General features: G+C 35.7%; 2 protein-coding genes across 11 annotated transcripts in view; both read right to left on the bottom strand.

Annotated features, from left to right (window-relative positions):
• Window positions 1-2307, bottom strand: part of LOC128991744 (EEIG family member 2) — a 118185-nt gene extending 115878 nt beyond the window's left edge. For 4 of the 10 annotated variants that reach the window (XM_054414901.1, XM_054414909.1, XM_054414910.1 and 1 more), the window contains exons 1-2: window positions 2083-2307; window positions 1438-1675 (exon numbers count right to left, since the gene is read on the bottom strand). In XM_054414901.1, coding sequence (XP_054270876.1) covers window positions 1438-1583 — 146 coding nt within the window. In that variant the 5' untranslated portion in view covers window positions 1584-1675; window positions 2083-2307. Of the gene's footprint in view, window positions 1-1437; window positions 1732-2082 lie in introns of all 10 variants that reach the window. The other 6 variants (XM_054414904.1, XM_054414905.1, XM_054414906.1 and 3 more) reach the window with 6 other exon arrangements.
• A 3731-nt stretch (window positions 2308-6038) lies between these two features.
• Window positions 6039-13834, bottom strand: LOC128992092 (mediator of RNA polymerase II transcription subunit 18). Its single transcript, XM_054415499.1, has 5 exons — window positions 13590-13834; window positions 10632-10839; window positions 9113-9226; window positions 8700-8869; window positions 6039-6321 (listed from the first exon to the last, which is right to left on the bottom strand). Exons 1-5 carry the CDS (start codon window positions 13599-13601, stop codon window positions 6130-6132), a joined length of 696 nt encoding a protein of 231 aa, XP_054271474.1. The 5' UTR covers window positions 13602-13834; the 3' UTR covers window positions 6039-6129.
• Between the last annotated feature and the right edge of the window lie 8705 nt (window positions 13835-22539).

The following is a 22539-nucleotide window of genomic DNA, read 5'->3' as shown; positions in this document are numbered from 1 at the left end:
TTATGTGTTTTACTGTGACGATACTGCTTAAGTTGAAACTTCTATATGTCTGATGTTGGCATTGTAGCCTAATGGTGAAACAGCCATAACCAACAACAACATAACCAATAACAATGTCTGGATTGACCTGTAGACTAAGGTGAAACTCAATTTTTAGCTAAACAAACACAATCGGCCTATTTAATCAAGTGTAAAATTGTTATCCGATGAGGAGACAACCATGAAGGAGATCGAAGATAAGAAGTTAAACCTAACTTAACTGGAGCTATTAAGCTATCCCGTCCTTTATATTATCTCCACTATTTTCATTCTACAAAACGGGGACAGTAAAAATAATAAAAATTGTCTAAAATTAATAGGCCTAGTATAGGCCTAAGTAATGTAGCCTATTAGTTGAATTCAAGATCAAATTAAGATAGCATCTAGGCTACCTTGCATCCACAAAATTGTATTTTGATAGAGAGGTTTCAGAATGCTTCCACTGCATTCTGCCAAAATAATATAAGTTAATGTTGTTTAAGTTCCATGCAAGGTGATGTGAAAACGGCAAACAGAGCCCATCTTGCAAGGGTTGGGGTAAATTGTTTTCATTAAAGTCCACTGAATCATAGAAAACTTAAATTAGCCTATAACTTAACTTAAAAATTGTTAGCCTAGCTTCGGGCTATATATAAAATTATCAGTGTACTTCCTAAGTTAGGATATGACAAACTATAGGCCTACTTGAATAGATAGGCTACAACTTCCGTATCGGCGTGGTGGGGCGATCTGACGTTCGAGCAAGAGGGAGACCTGCCAGGTTGACTACCCACCTGACCAATAAGAGCAAGGATAGCCTGACGCGGTTTCCATAGCAACAGGCGCTGTTGCCATATCGCATTGCATCTTCACGCCTGCACGCAAATGTGCAGTTCCTCCAGTGTTATGACAGTGACTACTTCGAGTACGTATACTGTCCGCGAGAGTTTAGAAGTCCCCTAAGCTAGAAAAAAAACTTTTTGATGTTGGAATAGTCATCACATGTGTATTTTATACTATATTTTGGGTTTACAACAGAAATGTCGTTTCCCACCAGAAGTCAGTAAATATCAAAGAGTGTTCCAAACATAGGGAATCATTTATTTTGGAACAAATGTTTCTGTAGGCTACTCTACGCTGTTCTGTTAACAACACTTCCCTATCAGCAGATGTTCTCTAACTATCAACAGATAACACAAAATTACAGCACAGCACACTGTGTTAACGTTGCGTACATTGTTGTAAGCTGACGCTGGCGCGCATATTCGGTGAGAAAGTGGCAGTTCCTGCTCACTGCGACTAACAACGCGGCAACACCGCAACAGCAGTCTCCCCACTGCTCTCTACCCCTCCACACCTCTCCGATTCGGAAGTTGTATCTATTACAGTATAGAGTTTTAAACATCCAGGTTGGCTTACCTGCTAGAAGCTTCACTAAAGCTCCCTCCATCCAAAAGGCGAACTTTGGCGAATAAAACTGCACTCACAAAAGGAACAGCTGTTAACTCATCGATGCACACATCCACTGCAAATTTATACTTTTTCTTCTTCATCATAAACGCCATGACACACAAAGTAATGTTTGTTTCGTTAATCTAATAAATACAAAGACAAGCTAGGCCTATCTCTGTATTATCATTTATTGTTATTGGTCCTCCTAACAATAACTTTTCATGATTATGATTGACATTAGCGCTATGACATAGGCTTAAACTAGCAACAATCGTTACATCATAGTTAGGATTAAAATCAATTTATTTTTGATATCAAGACTTGGTTAGTTATAACAAACACCTAATCTGGCAGTTAAATCAAGCAGTAAAATAAGTTATTGCCAGAGCTGAAACTGCGGTTAACTTAGGCCTACTAGGATAACTCAAACTGCCCCATAACCTCTAAATCGTGAAGTTTGAAATCCTGCAGTTTTAACTTTAGATTACAATTACGACCAAGGATATAAAAAACAACCATTTCCAAGTTTACACCCGATGTCTAAAAATCATTAATAAATATTCAAGTTGCTAATTCAAAGCCTATGTTAGTGAACACTGATAAGCAACAGACTGAATTTTCTTTTGCAAATTTGAAGGTTCTTAGAAAAGTTCACTTCACTGAAAGAGAGAACCCACATAAATATATTTTATCGCATACATTTCACGTGATGTCTTAAATCCATCTTCAACACTCCACTTGCACAACGAAAATTTTGTAAATTGTACACCAAATGAATAACTAACTATTCACAACGGACTTGACACTGACAGACAAATTCTGTGACAGCCATTAACCGAGACACAGACAATCCAACCTCGGCAAATCGGAGTGAACTGAAAACTGAACTGACTGAAACGAGTGGACAGTGGAGTTGAGTAGTGAGACGGAAGAACTCAGCGACGATAAACCCACAAAGCTGCTGATTGCAGAATCATCCAAAAGTGTACTTAGCTGCTATCTGTGAGCGAACCCAGAAACTATTTTTACATCGTTTTAGTAATAAGGTGCTACCTGGTGGCAAATTACAGAACTATGTGGATTTTCTTACAGTTACAACAATGGTCCAATCTCGATGAAGCTTCAACCTGTATTTATTTCTAGTTTTCTTAATAAATTGCTCGGTTTATTCTGTGGTTGATTATAAAATAGATACCCCCGCCGCAGCAAACCTGCAGACTAAGCGAATTTGCACTTGTCTGATTACATTTTTACTAAAATATTTTCATAAATAAGACATATTTATTCCCAATTTAAACACAGTAGCATTAAACGAGTCCTTAGGTTTGCTGCTAGGCCTACGGGGAAGGTAAAAAGTGTTTTTTGACCAAACGTAAATTAGTATAGTAGGTATGAAATAAATAAATTTGTCAAATTTTATCAACTTAATATCCATAAACAAGTAAACCACAACAGTTTTAATTTTCTCCATAAGAATAACATGGACATTTCAAATTTACACTTTTTTGAATTTTCTCTGTAACCATTAGGCATACAACAATGCTTCAATATACTAAATTATTTCTTTTTTAGCGAATTTCCCATATAGGGAATAAGCTATATTACCGTAGTACTCATGGTAAGACCTGGACCCGGGACCGATTTTTTTTTTCGTTTTGAGGTCCCTAGAAGCCAAAAACACCATCCGTTCAAATTCATATATATATATATTTATATATATATATATGTGTCCGTTAGCGCGATAACTCGAGCAAAAATGATCCGATTTTGATGAAATTTGGTACAAACGTGTAAACCTACGTTTATTCAAACGAGTTCGCGAACCAGCATGATCGGACCATGGGAACGGGGGTTTATGGGGGCTTTTATGGAGTAAAAATGGCTTTTTCTCATTTTTGACCCTAAAAACTTAAAATTTCTAAATTTCTCTCTAGACCATTTTGAAGAGCTTAAAAAAAACAAATAATTTAGTATATTGAAGTGTTTTTGAATGTTCATTGACTACGGAGAAAATTTAAAAAATTTTAAATTTAAAATTCCCATGTTATTCTTATGGAGAATAATTAAACTGTTGTAGTTTGCTTGTTTATTAACATATTTTGCCCAAATTTGGAAAATGTTTTTACTTCTTACCAACTATTAACATTTTACATAAAAAACACTTTTACCCTCCCTGTTGCAGCAAACCTAAGTATGTTTTAAACTGATTCTATTTAAATAGGGAATAAATGTGATATTTTTAAGGAGACATTTTAGTGTAAATCCATTCAGGGAAATGGAAATTCGCTTAGTCTGCAGGTTTGCTGCGGCGGGGGTATTTAAGCTCTACAAAATGGTTGGGAAAGATATTCCAAAATTTTATGTTTTTAGGGCCAAAAATGGGAAAACCCATTTTTACCCCATAAAACCCGCTATAAACCCCCGTCCCCATGGTCCGATCATGCTGGTTTGGGAACACATTTAAATAAATGTAGGTTTACACGTTTATACCAAATTTCATCAAAATCGGATCATGCTAACGGATACACACATATATATATATGAATTTGAAAGGATGGTGTTTTTGGCCTCTAGGGACCTCAAAAGGAAAAAAGTAAATAAAATCGATCACAGGTCCAGGTCTTATAATGAGACCTATGGTAATAGCATGGAAAATTCGCTAATAACGTTTATTATCAACACAACCATGGTTTGGTGTCTAATTATTAAACTTGAAGTTAGTTATTAATATGGTATTAATAGTAGGTCTATGTGATTTATTGTGACTGCGGAAGGATTTGTGATTTAATTTGAAGAGGATTGACCTATACAATTTTTTCATAAAAAATAGTAGTTTTGAAACTTTAAGATTGACATTTTTAATATCAGAAATAAAGAAAAAGGATTTGTAAATAAGGGAGATGAGGTAAATCGTGTATGTGAAAATGCTTTTTGAAAATTTGTAAGTGTCTCTCTTATTAGCTTACACAAGATTTAAAATTAATCAAAACCAAAATGGCGGTTTCCATACTACTTACTTACCAGATTTAAAAACCACAAACATTTCTATATAAAGGCCATAAATGTTGAATTTTGTTTCTAAAAGCGTTGGCGGATGAGAAACTATTTTATATAAAAGATGTTAAGATTTTATAAAGATCAAAATGTTTCTATTTCAATCCTCTTCCGGGTGCAAAGCACAGGTACATCAGCTCGTTTTCTATTTGAATAGTGTCATTAAATGATCACTTAGAATTGCTGCTCTATGGAGGTAATAAGACAGTGTTTTTATTGTAATGTAAATAGCAACTGTAAAGCTGGGTTTTCCTAGGCGCGGAAGCGGAGAGCGGAGAGAGGAACGCGGAGGGAGAGCGGAAAAGAGATTAACATGGTGTTCCACTCCGCTTCTAGGAAAACAGTAACATTAAATTACCTAGGACAAGTGGAGTCTGCTCTCCGCGTTCCTCTCTCTGCTCTCCGCTTCCGCGCCTAGGAAAACACGGCTTTAAGGATTTTTTGAGGATCATAGACTTGACTTACCTAAGTGGGTAAAAAAAGTCCACACTCTGACTCAAGAAACATATGTGCACTCCTTTCTCCATTTACACCAAGACATCTCTCTTACCTCCCAACTCAAACCTCATTGGTTCTAAATACTGTCAGATACAGTGAAATATTCTAATTTTGATTTATGGTGTAAAATTTAGTGTCTCTTGAGAGTTGTGGGGAGGGGAGTCGTTACACAAAACAGGTGGTAATTATGTGTTTAAAGAGACAGAAGTGACGTAAAAGGGGGAAGAAACTAATTTCTAACCCTAAGGTGGTTATGGTTTGTCAAGAGGTATGACGGTAATAACATGGTTTTCAAGGTCATACATTTCTTTTTTGATTATTCTTTATTTAGGCCTACAGAAAACAATTTTGAAAGTTACAGAAACAAGAAATTATAATAACTTATATACTAATACAATTTGTTTATTTCTTAACTCCTTGATTGCATTTTGGAGTTCTGTCCATCTTGCTATATCTGCATCATACTCGGTCCATTCGATGTTGTCCTGAGGCTGAGAACACCAAACAAACACGATCAATTTTGTTATGAAGCTCTTTCTACTTCTCTAGCAGCAGAAGTAGATTAGCCTGACGTTTCCGCTCCTGCTCTTCTACCTCAATGCAAGACAGATGTAAATCAGTGACGTTGATATTGCTCGTCCACTTGCTGTTGAGTGATGGTTGGCCATCTCGTGTAAAGTCGTATAAAAGTGGATGGGAAGTGACTGCTGTGTGTCAATAACCAATAAGTGCAGGTCCCCGACAAAGTGAGTGGAGCCACAGCAGCAGGGGTGGGGGAGAGCAGTCTACGTTGAGCACCATGTGGGTATGATTCCATACGTTTCAAAAGAAGGGTGTTTTACGTCCTTGGTCTTGTGAGGGATGTTTATATGTTTTACAATGGAATGGTTAGACGGTTAGATTAACCTATTGAAAAAAAATTTTAATGTATGTTATTAAAATATGTCCTTGTACTATTAGCATACAAACTAATTTTAAGTAAGCTTATAATGAACCACCAGATAGAGGTTGAAAAAAGAATAAAAATAAATACTGTACATTTAATTAACTTACTAAATTAAATATATACAAAAAATATTGAAATCCACATGATTCACACTTTATGATCTATGGCCCCATGGGCAAAGGCAGTCTCTTGTAGTCCACCTTCTCCAACTGAACGAGTGGTCGCAGCTGTTCCGCAAACAGTCGCATGTCCTCAGCAATGGCGTCCTGTCCCAGTGGTGCCAACACGCTGAGCTCAACAAGGTACGACTGAGAGATAGGCTCCATGCTGTCTGGTGGTTTGGGTTGCACCATCTAAAACAGCATCAACTAAGTTAAAGCATTAAGTTACTTTAACAGGTTTTTTTTCTACTCTGACATGAACCTTTCTAAAAAGGTGAGGGGATGTATCAACAAACTGATTGAAAAGAAGTTTGGTTTACACCTAGGTCGAGGAATAGGTTCAGTTTTAGCGAATTTCCCTATAGGGAAGTAGCTATTACCGTAGGTGGCACGGTAAGTCCCAGGCCCGGGACCGATTTACTTTTTCATTTTGATGTCCCCAGAGGCTAAAAACACCATTCGTTCAAATTTTTACATATGTATATATATATATATATATATATATATATTTAGACATATATATACGTCCGTGACCGCGATAACTTGAGTAATTTTTGTCCGATTTTGATGAAATTTGGTTTAAAGGTGTAACGCGCGATAAACGAACGGGGTTTTACGGGGGGTTTTATGGGGTAAAAAATGGTTTTTCTCATTTTTGACCCTCAAAATACAAAATTTCCCAATTTCTCTCTAGACCTTTTTAAAGAGCTTAAAAGAACAAATAATTTAGTATATTAAAGTGTTTTTGTACGATTATTGGTAACGGAGAAAATTCAAAAAATTGTAAATTTAAAATTTCCATGTTATTCTTATGGAGAATATTTTAAAATGTTGTTGTTTGCTTGTTTAGTTTATGGATATATTTTGATCAAACTTGGCAAATTTATTTATTTTATACTAAGCTATGAATATTTTACTAAAAAATACATTTTATTAGTTTCCTTGTAGCAGCAAACCTAGGTACTCAGTCTTATGTTATTTAAGTAGATTTATTTAAAAATCAACTCAGACAAATGGAAATTCGCTTAGTATGCAGGTTTGCTGCGGCGGGGGTATTTTTTTGTTTTCTTGGGTTCCGCCAATAAGGTATAGTTGATAAAAGAGTACATGAGTTACCTAATTCTGAGCAAGTTTCCTAATTCAGTAAGAACACTTACTGGGTTATATCATTGACTCTTGGGTACTGAAGTAGTCATCCCATCTATATGGATCTATAAGTCGCCAATCTTTTATTGAAAATAACAAAAATAACACAGTTGTGTGAGTCACAGAATGTGTTAGTGTTAAACAATTTTCCCCTAACGTTATGTTGCTGACATAGTTGATGGGTCGTACCAGTTGCTATAGCTCACAATAAGTCTTTCCATCAGTTTGACTTGGAAAACAGTTACTTCTTGTATTCAATATAAATCGGTAATTTAGATCAGCGCATTTTGTCGGTGGCTCTCATCAACTACAACGATTTTGATTAAAAAGCTGGTGACAACTTTAACATGGGGATGGAATGTCTAGTTGTATCAATATTTATCAAAGGTTATAGTTATAATAATATATAATATAGGCTACATAATTTAACCAAGATTCACTAACATTAGGAACACATATGTCTGCATGTTCTGTACATGAGCTGTATTTCGGTTAAATAATTAGGCTATATTTAACTGTTTTCCTAATGTACAACCGGTCAGGAGCTAGAATGGAAATTAATTGTAACCTAATCCAAACCAACTACTGTGCCATAATTGTCTTAATTGAATATACTGGTTTGACATAATGAGAATACTGTGTGAGAACATAAGAGACGTTCATATGTTATGAATAAACAGTGAAGAATCTATCACATACTTACCTGGTCTGTACCTAGTTATTGCTAAACACAGTACAAAATACATCTTTTAGGGAAAAAAGATAAAAAAAGCTTTTCAAGCATTTTAGTTTTTTGATTTTTCTCTGCTTTATGTAAATGCATGGGCATAACTTTTCTCAGTGAGAGGTTATGATTTAAAAAACAAACGAGCAAGAAACAAACGATACTATTCATTCTCCAGTTAGATTGACAATGCCTCTTCAATTAGTAACTCCTGGTCCATTAAACCAGGAAAACAAAGACAATGGAATATAATTCATAGATTATAAGTCACATAGATGATAAAGCAATTTTTCATACTACAGTTTAGAGTTTTGTATTTTTGCTGCCAATTATTCTGTATACATAGGTTCCTGCTACAAACCGCCAAGGAATTAGTAGTGCAGAGTGCTAGATACATTTTTGTAAAAGAGGAAAAGAAAAAATTTAAAGTTTTTTTTTTTTCGTGCATTAATTGGACCTTGAAGACAAATTTTGTTAACTTGGCGAGGCAAAGCTGTTGTATTATCATAAATAAAAAAATTTGAATTTGAAAAAACAAACTTATCTGAATAAAATTCTAATCTTAAATCTAAATTGTGACGATTAATTGAGCCTAGGCTATTTACTACACAAGTTTCTCTACATCATGCTCAACCTCAACAAGGCTTAACCGATACTTTCTTTACTGGAACTAGAAGTTGACTAAACATAGATATCTCACCTTAAATATCTTGGACACAGTGATCTTCATCCGGCCCTTGCGAAACATGTAACCTCTCGCAGTATACTCAAAGTCCAGCCTGCAGCCGAGCTCAGTGAGGAATTCAACAACTGTGTTGCTGGTGCCAATGTCAATACTGTTGCGGACAATGGTCGGCCGAGACTTGTCACCTGCAATAAGTTACAAAACATAAGCTTCAATAATGTTCACAACATGACCTGTTAAATGTGGCTGCCTTGGACGGATCTCAAACTCATATAGGCCTAAGATGATTTTAATTAGCAAGATATAAACAGTTAAAATAACATAACCAAATAATAAATAGAGCTACAAAGCTAAGAAATAAAACTGTTGCTGATAATCAGCAAAAAGACTTGTAGCACTGAGGGTTACACAATTAATTAAGTACAGACCTGTGCCGAGCTCTGGCTGACCAATGTACCTCAGCTGCCATGGCATCTCCGGGTAGTCCATTGCTCTTCTAACACGCAACATTAAGCTGGCCTGGAGCTGGGCTGTGGTCCCTCCTGAAATATATAATTTATTAGATAAAGAACAGTAATAAAAGAATCGGTACTTTCGTATTATATGGAGGCCACTCTTATATAGCGCGCTGCGGCAGTTATGTTAGGTTGGGTTATCATAAATAGGCCTATGTTTGTTGGACTTTCCTCGTTTTGTTATAAATCGAACAATACCAGATGAGTCATAATTTCACCCGCCAAATCCCCTCCAAGCAGGCCCAGGTGAGGTTGTTGACCGGAGCGTGCGCATCACCTGTCACCACCGCCTGTATCTGGGTCAGTGTCCTGAGTGATGACCCATCTGGTATCGTTCGATTCACAACGAAATGAGGAAAGTCCTACAAACATATTCTGATAACCCAACCTTACATAACCTCCACAGCCCGCTGTATACCTACTTGGCAGAGTACATGGGGCAGCTAGCGGCGGCGACGCTTTCAACTCAATCCTCGCCGACATTGAAGGTCGCTAATTGTAATCATGTCAAATTTGGACAGTAAGTCAATTAAAGTATGTTCTTTTCAATCATGTAGTTATTTTCAGTCTACGGTAAAAAAATCCTCCTAAAATAAGTGGCCTCCGTATACTGTAATATGAAAGTACCAGAATTTCAACCAGTTTGTAAACTGAAGAGTTCCCAGTAGGCACACATGGGAAACACCTGTGTTACTTTCAACAACAGTGTAATGGGCAACAATAATTGAGAGACTGGTTGCTAAGGCTAGCATAAGTACTGTAAATTGATTGTTTAGGAACATCTTGTATAGGGATAGGCAGGAAAGGGTTTCGAGAACATTTGCTGATGCCAGTCACTGCAACTGCAGGTAGATGCAAATAAAAGTTTGCAATATTCTTTACATCTCTAGGCACTGGGCAAGAAAGGAAATTTCAGTTGTAAAGCACCAACATTCAATTGCAAATGTCAAAAAATTTGCTGACCAAAGGGAATAGTTCTGTGAGTAGTTGAAAACTCTAAGTTAGGTAGTGTTTTGTTTGAAATTAAAAAAAAAAACCATCTAGCTAAACAACTCAGATGTAGCTCTTCCCTTTGAAAAATATTAATCTTTTTTTTATAAAAAGAAGTTTGCCGCCCCTTTTACTCTTGTATTACCCTGGCCACATGGTAGATCTCGGGCCTGTGCATAGAACGAATTCAGCAAAGCAATGGATGAGTCAATCAGTACAAAATGAAAACGGAAACAGGTAAAATATGGTGACAAGCACCAGGATGCGAACCCACTACGTTTACCATGGACTCAAGGTTACTAAACCACTGACTTACAACCTCAAGTATAATAGACTTAATTAAAATTACATGATCAGGATGCAGATGCATGTAGCCTCTCATCTTTCTATGCAGATTTAAGAAACTACAAAAGAAAAATGAGTCAAATAAAAATTTACTCACGGAGAGTAAAACACATTTCGTGGTCATGAAATGTTTCTGGTCCAGAGTCAACATTATCACACAGTCCTCGAAGCCTGTGTAGCAGAACTTCAACAGCAGAATCGATGACACTGCCTTGCAGCAGATATTCCTGGTTTGGTATAATGTTCCCCTTCAGAGCTGCTGTCAGATTGTCCAAGGCAGTGGGGGGTTGGGTCATGTTCCAATCCTAAAAAATATGTTTTTGGTAAAATTGTGGCAACTTTCTCAAGTAAAGACATAAGACATAAGATCAATTTATTTCCTTTAGAACTTTAAGTACAAAGTCATTGGAAAACGTCAGTAATTCTAGTACGGTACATCATGAAATATACATTAAAGATTTTATAAATAAAACAATTCCTTCAACATCACATAATACAAAAAAAAAGGAAATACGTAATGTGTCAGGTGACAAATGAAAAAGTCCTGAAACTCGCCACGCAAAGAGTGAAAAACCAAACAGCACACTCGGCAGTTATCCCGAAAAACCTGATAATAGGCACTACATTCAAGCGCTGAATCACCAGACATTAACTTTTGAAAAGTTTTTTACTTTTAACGTTTTAACCATTGATATTACTTACTTACTTACTTACTGCAGTGGCCATAGGTACCCCAAGTGGTACTTGGCCTCGCCTACACATTGCCTCCAGCCTTCTCTGTCCTGCGCCTGGTCTTCATTTCTACCCAGCTTCCTCAAGTCCCGTCGCACCTGGTCCTTCCATCTCAGTTTAGGCCTGCCTGGTGGCCTTCTGCCTTCTGGGTCGTTCCTTAATACACTGCTTAAGGTTGTGCCATGTTCTCTTCTGAGGACATGACCCGCCCACCTAATGCGTCTGCTTTTTACCTCAGCTGTTATATCTGGGTCTTTATATAGCTCTCTTATTTCGAAATTATGTCTAATTCTCCAGAATCCATCTTCTTTAGTTGGGCCATATATTTTCCTAAGAATTTTGTTTTCAAAAGTTACTAACCGTTTTTCTGATTTTTTGCTCATTACCCAACACTCAGATCCATACATTAGTGTCGGTCTAATTATAGTTTTATAAACTCTTACTTTAGTATTGCGGGATAACAGCTTTGAGCTCAAAATTTTGTTACATGCATGGAGGCTTCTGTTTGCAGCATTGAGTCTGTTAGTTATTTCCAGTTCTTCATTATTATCATTTGTTAATAAGACTCCCAGGTAGGTGAAATTGTTCACTTTTTGGAAAACATGGTTTTCTATCTGCAGGACTTCATTGTCCTCTTCTTGGTCATCTCGTCTACCACATTGCATATATTTAGTTTTTCTATCATTTATTTCAAGGCCAGCCTTTTTCGTTTCCTCAATCAATATTCTGACTAGATCTTCTAAGTCTTGTTTTGTATGTGCTAATATCGCATTATATTAGATAATAATAACATAACCATTGATATTAGAGGCTATAATTTAGACTTAAGAGATCAAACAATATTGATCCAGTCTTTCAGTAAGACAACTTAGGGGCCTAAAAATGTCTAACTTACTGGAATACATATCTAGGCCTATTACGGTATTCAACTAAGTTAACACAGTAAAGGTTGAATCACACATAGGCCTATCAGTCAACTGTCTGTCAGGTGGTTTCAGTCAGTCTTTCTTCATTTTATTTACAATGATGTCACAGTCAAGAATGGTAAAAAATTAAATCACTACGGTAGCCTATATCCTGTCAATGATTCATCGTCAATCTTGATGATTGTTACAGGTCCTATTACAAACAAAAGGTCTACTTAAAATATAAACACAATTAGCCTACTTACCCTAACTTATTAAAATAAAAACACTGTTTTTTTATCACAAACACATAAGTGACATCACACGACCGTCAGGTGTCAGAGCAATCACAAAATTCGTTAGGCTATTAAAGCCTAGACACCTATAAATTATTCAGTATAATTTACGTTTAACAGTAGCCTTAAGTTTTAAGGTTAAGGTCAACAGTTGAATTCTGTTGCAGTGTATGTGTTTTGTATCAATTATGATACATCTTCAGCTGCGTAGCACAGGTTAACGCAGCTCACATCGAGAGTGTTTGTTACATATTAAAATACTTAAAAAAACAACAAATACAAACCCACGAATATGGACACGACAACGTACACACATTATTTGCACAACTTACAACCTTTGCGCCGCACCGTACCATTGACTATAGGCCTATAGGTCATTGTTGCTAAAAACTTTTGTGTTATTTAGCTGAATTTGTCTATGTCAGTAACTTATACAATGCAAATAATGTGTGTCTGTATTTGTATTCGTAGTTTTATTCAAATATGTGACAAACACTCTCAATGTGATCTGTTTTAACCTGTGAAACACAGCTGAAGATGTATCGTAATTGATACGGCAGGAGCGTACTGCTACAGAATTCAGCTGTTGGCACCTTAGGCTTCTGTAAAAGTTAAATTATAAGTTAGGGCCTACTGAATAATCTCAAAATATCGTTGGGAATAAATCTGATATTAGCTGACGGTCGCCAGGAGATTAACTGACGAACCTGAGTTAGTAAAAATTGATGACTGTGACATAACTGATGAGACATGCCGGAACTGATGAGTGTGAATAGACCTTTCAAATGCCAAAAAGTTATAAGTTACCTAAACCCAGAATGTATTTTCCTCAAAAATTTACGTTTCTAAAAAATATAACTAAGTTATTTAAGTTACTCAACTTATTCCTTTGCTTCAGCGATGGGAATAGGGAAAAGATAAAAGTCACAGGCTTTTTAGTTTAGGCCTATTGTCCTTAGGCCTACACAATGGATGTCATGGCTTGTTTGAATAAATCTAAATTAGGCCTAGAACTTATCTCTCATGCCTAGGAAAATTAAAAATAACAAATAGCCTAGAGATAAAGATTAAAATGTAATTAACATGGATTATCTTAATTAAAATAATGTGCAAGCTACTGACCTTTGAGTCCATATCTTAGGGCCTATGTGTTTGGGACAAATCTTGGAATGCTTGGAGATGTTATTAATGTCAACACAGGTCTAACCTAACAAGTTATAGCATAACGTGAGCCAATTTACTAACTATATGGTACATTTAAGCTTTAATGAAAATCGCGTTTAGTTGATAACTGAGGATTATTTTCAACCCTAGATGAATTAATATACAGTAATCAATAATTCTTTTTAAACTGAGAATCGCAAAAGACTAGGCTAACCCACGGTGGGGCACACGGGAGGGACTAACCGTCGTGAAGTTAGCGGCTCTTTTCATCGGCGCTTTTTCGGTTTGTAATAGATGTGGGTTGGTACTCCTGCGGACGCCACAAACGTGTTTTGCAGGGATGTCGGAAACACAATTCAATGACAATACGGTGCGAAATGATGTTTTTATATTTATATAATGTCAATTATACATTGATAAAACGTGTATACAAGTTAAAACTAATTAATTGACGTATTTTAAAAGGCATATTTGAGACCGTAGTGTACATTATACGTAGCTATGGCTTAACATAATGCGATCAATTAAAACTCCGAACATAAAAAGTGCATAATCTTTTTTCCCAAGCCCATCACATCAACTTTGAGCTATTCTAATGGTAATATATAATGTGTAGAATACTCAGTATAAATATGATTGAGGCAGTCCAGTGAATTACGAAGCTATAAGGCAAAATGTATATGGTTGATAGTAACTCGTATCAGGAAAAAGTGCACAATCTTTTTCCTAAGCCCATCACATCAACTTTGAGGTATTCTAATGGTAATGTACAATGTGTAGAATACTCAGTATAAATATGATTGAGGCAGTCCAGTGAATTACGAAGCTATAAGGCAAAATCTATATGGTTGATAGGAATTTGCGTCAGGAAAAGTGCACAATCTTTTTCCTAAGCCCATCACATCAACTTTGAGGTATTATAATGGTAATATACAATGTGTAGAATAATCAGTATGAGTATGATTGCGGCAGTCCAGTGAATTACGAAGTTATATGGCAAAATGTATATGGTTGATAGGAACTCGCATCAGGAAAAGTGCACAATCTTTTTCCTAAGCCCATCACATCAACTTTGAGGTATTCTAATGTTAATATACAATGTGTAGAATAATCAGTATGAGTATGATTGCGGCAGTCCAGTAAATTACGAAGTTATATGGCAAAATGTATATGGTTGATAGGAACTCGCATCAGGAAAAGTGCACAATCTTTTTCCTGAGCCCATCACATCAACTTTGAGGTATTCTAATGGTAATATACAATGTGTAGAATACTCAGGGTAAATATGATTGCGGCAGTCCATTAAATTACGAAGTTATATGGCAAAATGTATATGGTTGATAGGAACTCGCATCAGGAAAAGTGCACAATCTTTTTCCTAAGCCCATCACATCAACTTTGAGGTATTATAATGGTAATATACAATGTGTAGAATAATCAGTATGAGTATGATTGCGGCAGTCCAGTAAATTACGAAGTTATATGGCAAAATGTATATAGTTGATAGGAACTCGCATCAGGAAAAGTGCACAATCTTTTACCTAAGCCCATCACATAAACTTTGAGGTATTCTAATGTTAATATACAATGTGTAGAATAATCAGTATGAGTATGATTGCGGCAGTCCAGTAAATTACGAAGTTATATGGCAAAATGTATATGGTTGATAGGAACTCGCATCTGGAAAAGTGCACAATCTTTTTCCTGAGCCCATCACATCAACTTTGAGGTATTATAAAGGTAATATACAATGTGTAGAATAATCAGTATGAGTATGATTGCGGCAGTCCAGTATATTACGAAGTTATATGGCAAAATGTATATGGTTGATAGGAACTCGCATCAGGAAAAGTGCACAATCTTTTTCCTCAGACCATCACATCAACTTTGAGGTATTTTAATGGTAATATACAATGTGTAGAATACTCAGTATAAATATGATTGAGGCAGTCCAGTGATTTACGAAGCTATAAGGCAAAGTGTATATGGTTGATAGGAACTCGCATCTGGAAAAGTGCACACTCTTTTTCCTAAGCCCATCACATCAACTTTGAGGTATTCTAATGGTAATATACGATGTGTAGAATACTCAGGGTAAATATGATTGCGGCAGTCCAGTGAATTACGAAGCTATAAGGCAAAATCTATATGGTTTATAGGAATTTGCGTCAGGAAAAGTTTCGGTTTGTAATAGATGTGGGTTGGTACGCCTGCGGACGCCACAAACGTGTTTCGCAGGGATGTCGGAAACACAAATCAATGACAATACGGTGCGAAATGATGTTTTTATATTTATATAATGTCAATAATACATTGATAAAACGTGTATACAAGTTAAAACTAATTAATTGACGTATTTTAAAAGGCATATTTGAGACCGTACTGTACATTATACGTAGCTAAGGCTTAACATAACGGGAACAATTAAAACTTAGAACTTTAAAAGTGCATAATCTTTTTTCCCAAGCCCATCACATCAACTTTGAGCTATTCTAATGGTAATACACAATGTGTAGAATACTCAGTATAAATATGATTGAGGCAGTCCAGTGAATTACGAAGCTATAAGGCAAAATGTGTATGGTTGATAGTAACTCGTATCAGGAAAAAGTGCACAATCTTTTTCCTAAGCCCATCACACCAACTTTGATGTATTATAATGCTAATATACAATGTATAGAATAATCAGTATGAGTATGATTGCGGCAGTCCAGTGAATTACGAAGCTATAAGGCAAAATCTATATGGTTGATCGGAACTCGCTTCAGGAAAATTGCACAATCTTTTTCCTAAGCCCATCACATCAACTTTGAGGTATTCTAATGCTAATATACAATATATAGAATAATCAGTATGAGTATGATTGCGGCAGTCCAGTGAATTACGAAGCTATAAGGCAAAATCTATATGGTTGATAGGAATTTGCGTCAGGAAAAGTGCACAATCTTTTTCCTAAGCCCATCACATCAATTTTGAGGTAAATGTTTTTGGTGTTATTGGAAAGAGCGCAACGTGAAGTTGTGCAGGAAACTTTCTTTTTAGGAAAATAATTAGATAGTGAGGCCCTGAGGTCCTTTAAAGTTTCGTATTCCTCCACAAGATTAACATGGGAAACAAACATTGTTATGAAACTCCAGCTGTTGTCAGATATGAAAAGTGAGAAGAAGAACATAATAATGTTAATTGTAAACAGTCAATAGGTTTGCTAATTTGACAGTTTGCTACAAACGTTTACTTACTTGGTTAAAACATAGACAAAAAGAATTAATATAGACCGCCAGCTGTGCTGCGGTTAAAATTAAATATTTATAAGTATTTGAGTTTGGGTTGGCGTAAATATTAAAATGGTCAAAAGCGATAGGGCCTGGATAATTTGATATACTAAAAAGAAAACTGAATCAACACTATGCTGCATTTCTAAGTTATCATTGAAAGAGCCGATTTGCAAACTATGGAAACATAGGAAAGTCATAGATCACCACCAAGGAGAAGAAATAGAAATATTTTTTTGTTTTGAATTTATAATCGTTATTTTGGACATAGACTAACCAACTAACTAAGGGAGTATGTTTTATCTATGTTTTGGACGACCTAATGCGGCTATAAGTAAGGCTATTTGTAGAAAACACTAAAAAACAAGATCAGCTTTTAAAAAATTATAAGATATATAAAAGAAATGTTGATTATATTGATCTGTTTTGTACATCTTGAGTATTTACATAATCTTTAAGTCGAATCTTTTTTTAAAGTCATAAATTATAACTATTATTTGTTTTAAAATAACGCCTGTGCTGTAATACTTAGCAATTGCTCGAATTCAAGAAACAGATACACTACGGTAGTTAACATTAACAAGGCGTAGTAAGTATCTAGAAAACTGAGTTATATCGGAATTTTGGTAGGAACAGGAAGCCGGGTCCAGGCTGATTGCGAGTTTCTCGTTGTGTGTGTGACTGTGACTGTATGGCTGTGTAGGTATGTTGCCATGCCAACCGCCACGAGCCACGTGGACGTACAGTAGTTCAAACATGAACCAGTAGAGCGCGGCCCAGATCAGTCAGTCAGTGGCAATGGCAATATTTAAAAATATTATCCAACGGTCGTTTCAGAGCGATCTGTTGTGTTCTTGTTCTAATGTTCCATTGTGTGTGACTGAATCGCTGAATTGATCACTAACGTTGGCCAGGGTGCTATCGCAGCATTCAACCTTCACCCAAAAATGGTAGACAACAATTTCATTATTGAACCGTATGTTGTCGCCTTAAAAGCATGTATTGCTTGTAATGATTGGTAAGGATATATTTTGTATCCCGTTTCCAGTGATATGGGATACAAAATATGTCCTTACCAATAAAAGATATTAAAATAAAAATTAAACATAAAATTGGTCAGTCACAGTGTTGTTTATGATGTATTGAACTACTTTGAGATAAGTTCAATTCTTGATAAACTACTTGATTTTGATTTTTCATATACAGTAGTATCAATATTGAAGTTTACACATAGTACATTGAATTATATTTCAGTAACTTATTCCATATATATCAATATTTCCAAACGCAGCCTATTGCTACCGGCAAAAGTTACGTTGGCATTGTTTTCGTCAAAACCTTTTAAGTTAGTTTATATATTAGTTACTATTCTGAATCCTGAGCCCTAAACGTGGTTTATATACGAAGTGATGTTGGTGTTCACTAACCTAAATAAAACGACTTGATTGAATTTAAATAAATGAATTAGTTTTGTTTTTATTTGATTACAGTTAAATACGAGTTTGATCGTACAGAGACTGGACAAATGTATTCAAATTGGGAAAACCGACAAATATTCTATTATTTTGTCATGATTGCAAAAACTGTAGTGACGAATAAATCAATGTGAATTTATATTTATAACCTTGTTACCGACCTCTTCTGATGGACTGAGAGCTAAGGAGGTCGTCTTTGGAAAACGCCGAAATATGTCTGGGGTTGTTAATTCTTGGCTAGCAGCTACGAAGGTCAACGAACGGCAAAGAGATGCCGCTGTCTCGGGTTTTCCTTAAGGGTTGGTTGTTAACAGGTGTTCGCACGGTGACACTATAGGGAGAGAAAGTAGGGACGGGAGCGAAACCATGTCGGTCAGCGCTAGATCAAAGCTGTGAGACGGCCCCGTCAGCCCATGAATTTCATACTTTTTTTGTAGTCTCGGGGAGAAATTCCAAGCCGGGCGTGGCACCGTTTTCAATTTCAACACTTCCTTATGAAGACCCTGACCTTGGTTGAATTAAATTTTTTTTCCCTACGCTAAGTTTGTTAGTTTATGGTAATATGTTATAAACAACAGACGAATAAGACGTTATACCATAATAATATTATGATGGACTACCATTAGACATTTAAGGCTTCCTTGAGTAAAGTAAACTCACTTACTTACCTCAATGAACCAAACGATCACAGGCGAGAGGATAGATGTATGGGTATTCATCTATCCTATCGCCTGTGATCGTGTGGTTAGAGCATGATTATTGAATAGTTAGGTCAAACATATATATTTTGCCAGATAACTTCGTAATTTACTGGACTGCCTCAATCATATTTATACTGACTATTCTACACATTGTATATTACCATTAGAATACCTCAAAGTTGATGTGATGGACTTAGGAAAAAGATTGTGCACTTTTCCTGACGCAAATTCCTATCAACCATATACATTTTGCCATATAACTTCGTAATTTACTGGACTGCCGCAATCATACTCATACTGATTATTCTAAACATTGTATATTACCATTAGAATAGCTCAAAGTTGATGTGATGGGCTTGGGAAAAAAGATTATGCACTTTTTATGTTCGGAGTTTTAATTGATCGCGTTATGTTAAGCCTAAGCTACGTATAATGTACAGTACGGTCTCAAATATGCCTTTTAAAATACGTCAATTAATTAGTTTTAACTTGTACCCACGTTTTATCAATGTATAATTGACATTATATAAATATAAAAACATCATTTCGCACCGTATTGTCATTGATTTGTGTTTCCGACATCCCTGCAAAACACGTTTGTGGCGTCCGCAGGCGTACCAACCCACATCTATTACAAACCGAAACTTTTCCTGATGCGAGTTCCTATACTAACCATATACATTTTGCCATATAACTTCGTAATTTACTGGACTGCCGCAATCATACTCATACTGATTATTCTATACATTGTATATTAGCATTAGAATACCTCAAAGTTGATGTGATGGGCTTAGGAAAAAGATTGTGCACTTTTCCTGACGCAAATTCCTATCAACCATATAGATTTTGCCTTATAGCTTCGTAATTCACTGGACTGCCGCAATCATACTCATACTGATTATTCTATACATTGTATATTAGCATTAGAATACCTCAAAGTTGATGTGATGGGCTTAGGAAAAAGATTGTGCACTTTTCCTGATGCGAGTTCCTATCAACCTTATACATTTTGCCATATAACTTCGTAATTTACTGGACTGCCGCAATCATACTCATACTGATTATTCTAAACATTGTATATTACCATTAGAATACCTCAAAGTTGATGTGATGGGCTTAGGAAAAAGATTGTGCACTTTTCCTGACGCAAATTCCTTTAAACCATATACATTTTGCCATATAACTTCGTAATTCACTGGACTGCCGCAATCATATACTCATACTGATTATTCTATACATTGTATATTACCATTAGAATACCTCAAAGTTGATGTGATGGACTAAGGAAAAAGATTGTGCACTTTTTCCTGACGCGAGTTCCTATCAACCATATAGATTTTGCCTTATAGCTTCGTAATTCACTGGACTGCCTCAATCATATTTATACTGAGTATTCTACACATTGTGTATTACCATTAGAATAGCTCAAAGTTGATGTGATGGGCTTGGGAAAAAAGATTATGCACTTTTTATGTTCGGAGTTTTAATTGTTCGCGTTATGTTAAGCCTTAGCTACGTATAATGTACAGTACGGTCTCAAATATGCCTTTTAAAATACGTCAATTAATTAGTTTTAACTTGTATACACGTTTTATCAATGTATTATTGACATTATATAAATATAAAAACATCATTTCGCATCGTATTGTCATTGATTTGTTTTTCCGACATCCCTGCAAAACACGTTTGTGGCGTCCGCAGGCGTACCAACCCACATCTATTACAAACCGAAAAAGCGCCGATGAAAAGAGCCGCTAACTTCACGACGGTAGGGACTAAGGCTAACATATCTTGTAGTGTCAGCGTTCGCCGCTAGGACTGCTAAGTTGAAAAAATTTATATTAATTTTTAATTTTTTGTTATAAAATTAATTTTTTAATTATAAAATATTGTTTTAAAATTATAAAATAAATTTTTTATTTTTAAAATTAAACTGTCATAACATAACCTAACCAACCAGACTTGCTGATAATATAAAAACTATATAAGATAAAAATCTAAATTATAAAATTAATTTTAAAATTTAGTATTATAAAATTAAACTGTCATAACCTAACCTAACCAACCAAACTTGTTGATATGAAAAATTTGTTGACAAAAAGTTAGTGCTGCCAGCGGGTTTCGAACCCCGGACCTACTGAATACCAATCCGCAACGTTACCAACTATGCCACGAACGCCGCTGAAAACACACCGTTTCGTTACGGTAATCGTGTCGCCTCAAGAGAAGACATTAACCACTAGAGATATGACGTCACTACACCATTAGCCTTCGTCCCTTCCGTGTGCCCATTCCGGCTACCCCACGGCACTACATTATCTGGGTATTTACTCAGGGGAGGTATAGAAGAGGCTACGATGACAGCTGAGATCTTCTTATTAGCTGAGGGAACGCCATTACCGTAACAAAACGTTCAACAGCCGTCGGCCTGGGTGGTCTATTGGTTAGCGTGTCGGGCTGATATACTGTAGGTCCCGGGTTCAAATCCCGCTGGTAGCGTTAACTTTTTATCCAAGATTTTTTTATTATCAGCAAGTTTGGTTGGTTTGGTTTGGTTATTACAGTTTAATTTTATTATTAAGTCATTATAAAATTTTAATTGAGCAATTTCTAGTTTTATTTAATAAACAGAATTATTTTTCCGATTACTAAACTTTTGTTATATTATTTCTTTATCAGCAAGTTTGGTTAGTTCGGTTAGGTTATGATAGTTTAATTTTATAATTAAAAAATAGTAAAATTGAATTTGAGGCATTTATAATTTTATTTTATGAACAGAACTATTTTTGCGATTAGTAAACCTTCATTGCCAAAGTGCTCTCTACTACAGCGCTGTTCACGGAGGAATTTTGAACTAAATGCCTCATTTGTACCTCCCCTAAGTCAGACCCCATTATCTGTGTACAAGAAAGAAATGACGATTTGACAATGACATGACAGGCAGGAATGCCAATGACAATGGATAATAACAACAAAAAAAGATAAGAAGAAAAGCGCAACACTTTTTTTTCTTTTCTCTGTTTTATGAAATGGGACTGAACACGGCCGCCTTATAAAGGCCGCGGCCAGTCGCCCAATGCAAATCTAATGGAAATTACAAGTTACAAGTTGTAACTTGTAGCATAGATAAAAGGAAATCTATGCTTGTAGTTTATTATGAAATGGGCCGAAATCTAAAAAGAATACCATGCAAAATAAATAGATATATAAAACTGTAAAACATGCAGAGGAAAAAATGTAAAACTGTACAAAACAGGAAAAAAGCGCAAAACTCAAAAGCCACACTTATACATATCGCAACCACTATTAAGTAATGTAGTCAGTTTTTGTATCTAATCATTGATCATAATATTTTTAACCGATGGTTTATTAAAATGTCTAGTACTGTATATATTTTAACAGAATTTTCTATCTTTGACTCGACTTCAAATACTGCCCAGTACTTGGAATTTTGAGGAGA

This window comes from Macrosteles quadrilineatus, unplaced genomic scaffold, assembly GCF_028750875.1.
Source record: "Macrosteles quadrilineatus isolate MER2022 unplaced genomic scaffold, UCM_ALF_1.0 Scaffold_4__1_contigs__length_99947679, whole genome shotgun sequence".
In the NCBI taxonomy this organism is placed as follows: domain Eukaryota; kingdom Metazoa; phylum Arthropoda; class Insecta; order Hemiptera; family Cicadellidae; genus Macrosteles; species Macrosteles quadrilineatus.
The sequence above is the reverse complement of the archived record's forward strand: the minus strand, read 5'-3'. Positions and strand labels throughout refer to the sequence as shown.

Bases quoted from the DNA above. Each gene is read 5' to 3' on its own strand.
- LOC128992092 (XM_054415499.1), bottom strand. The intron at 9,227-10,631 runs GTGAGTAAATTT...TATATATTTCAG, and splicing joins CGAAATGTGTTTTACTCTCC to GAGGGACCACAGCCCAGCTC. The intron at 8,870-9,112 runs GTCTGTACTTAA...AACTTATTGCAG, and splicing joins TCAGCCAGAGCTCGGCACAG to GTGACAAGTCTCGGCCGACC.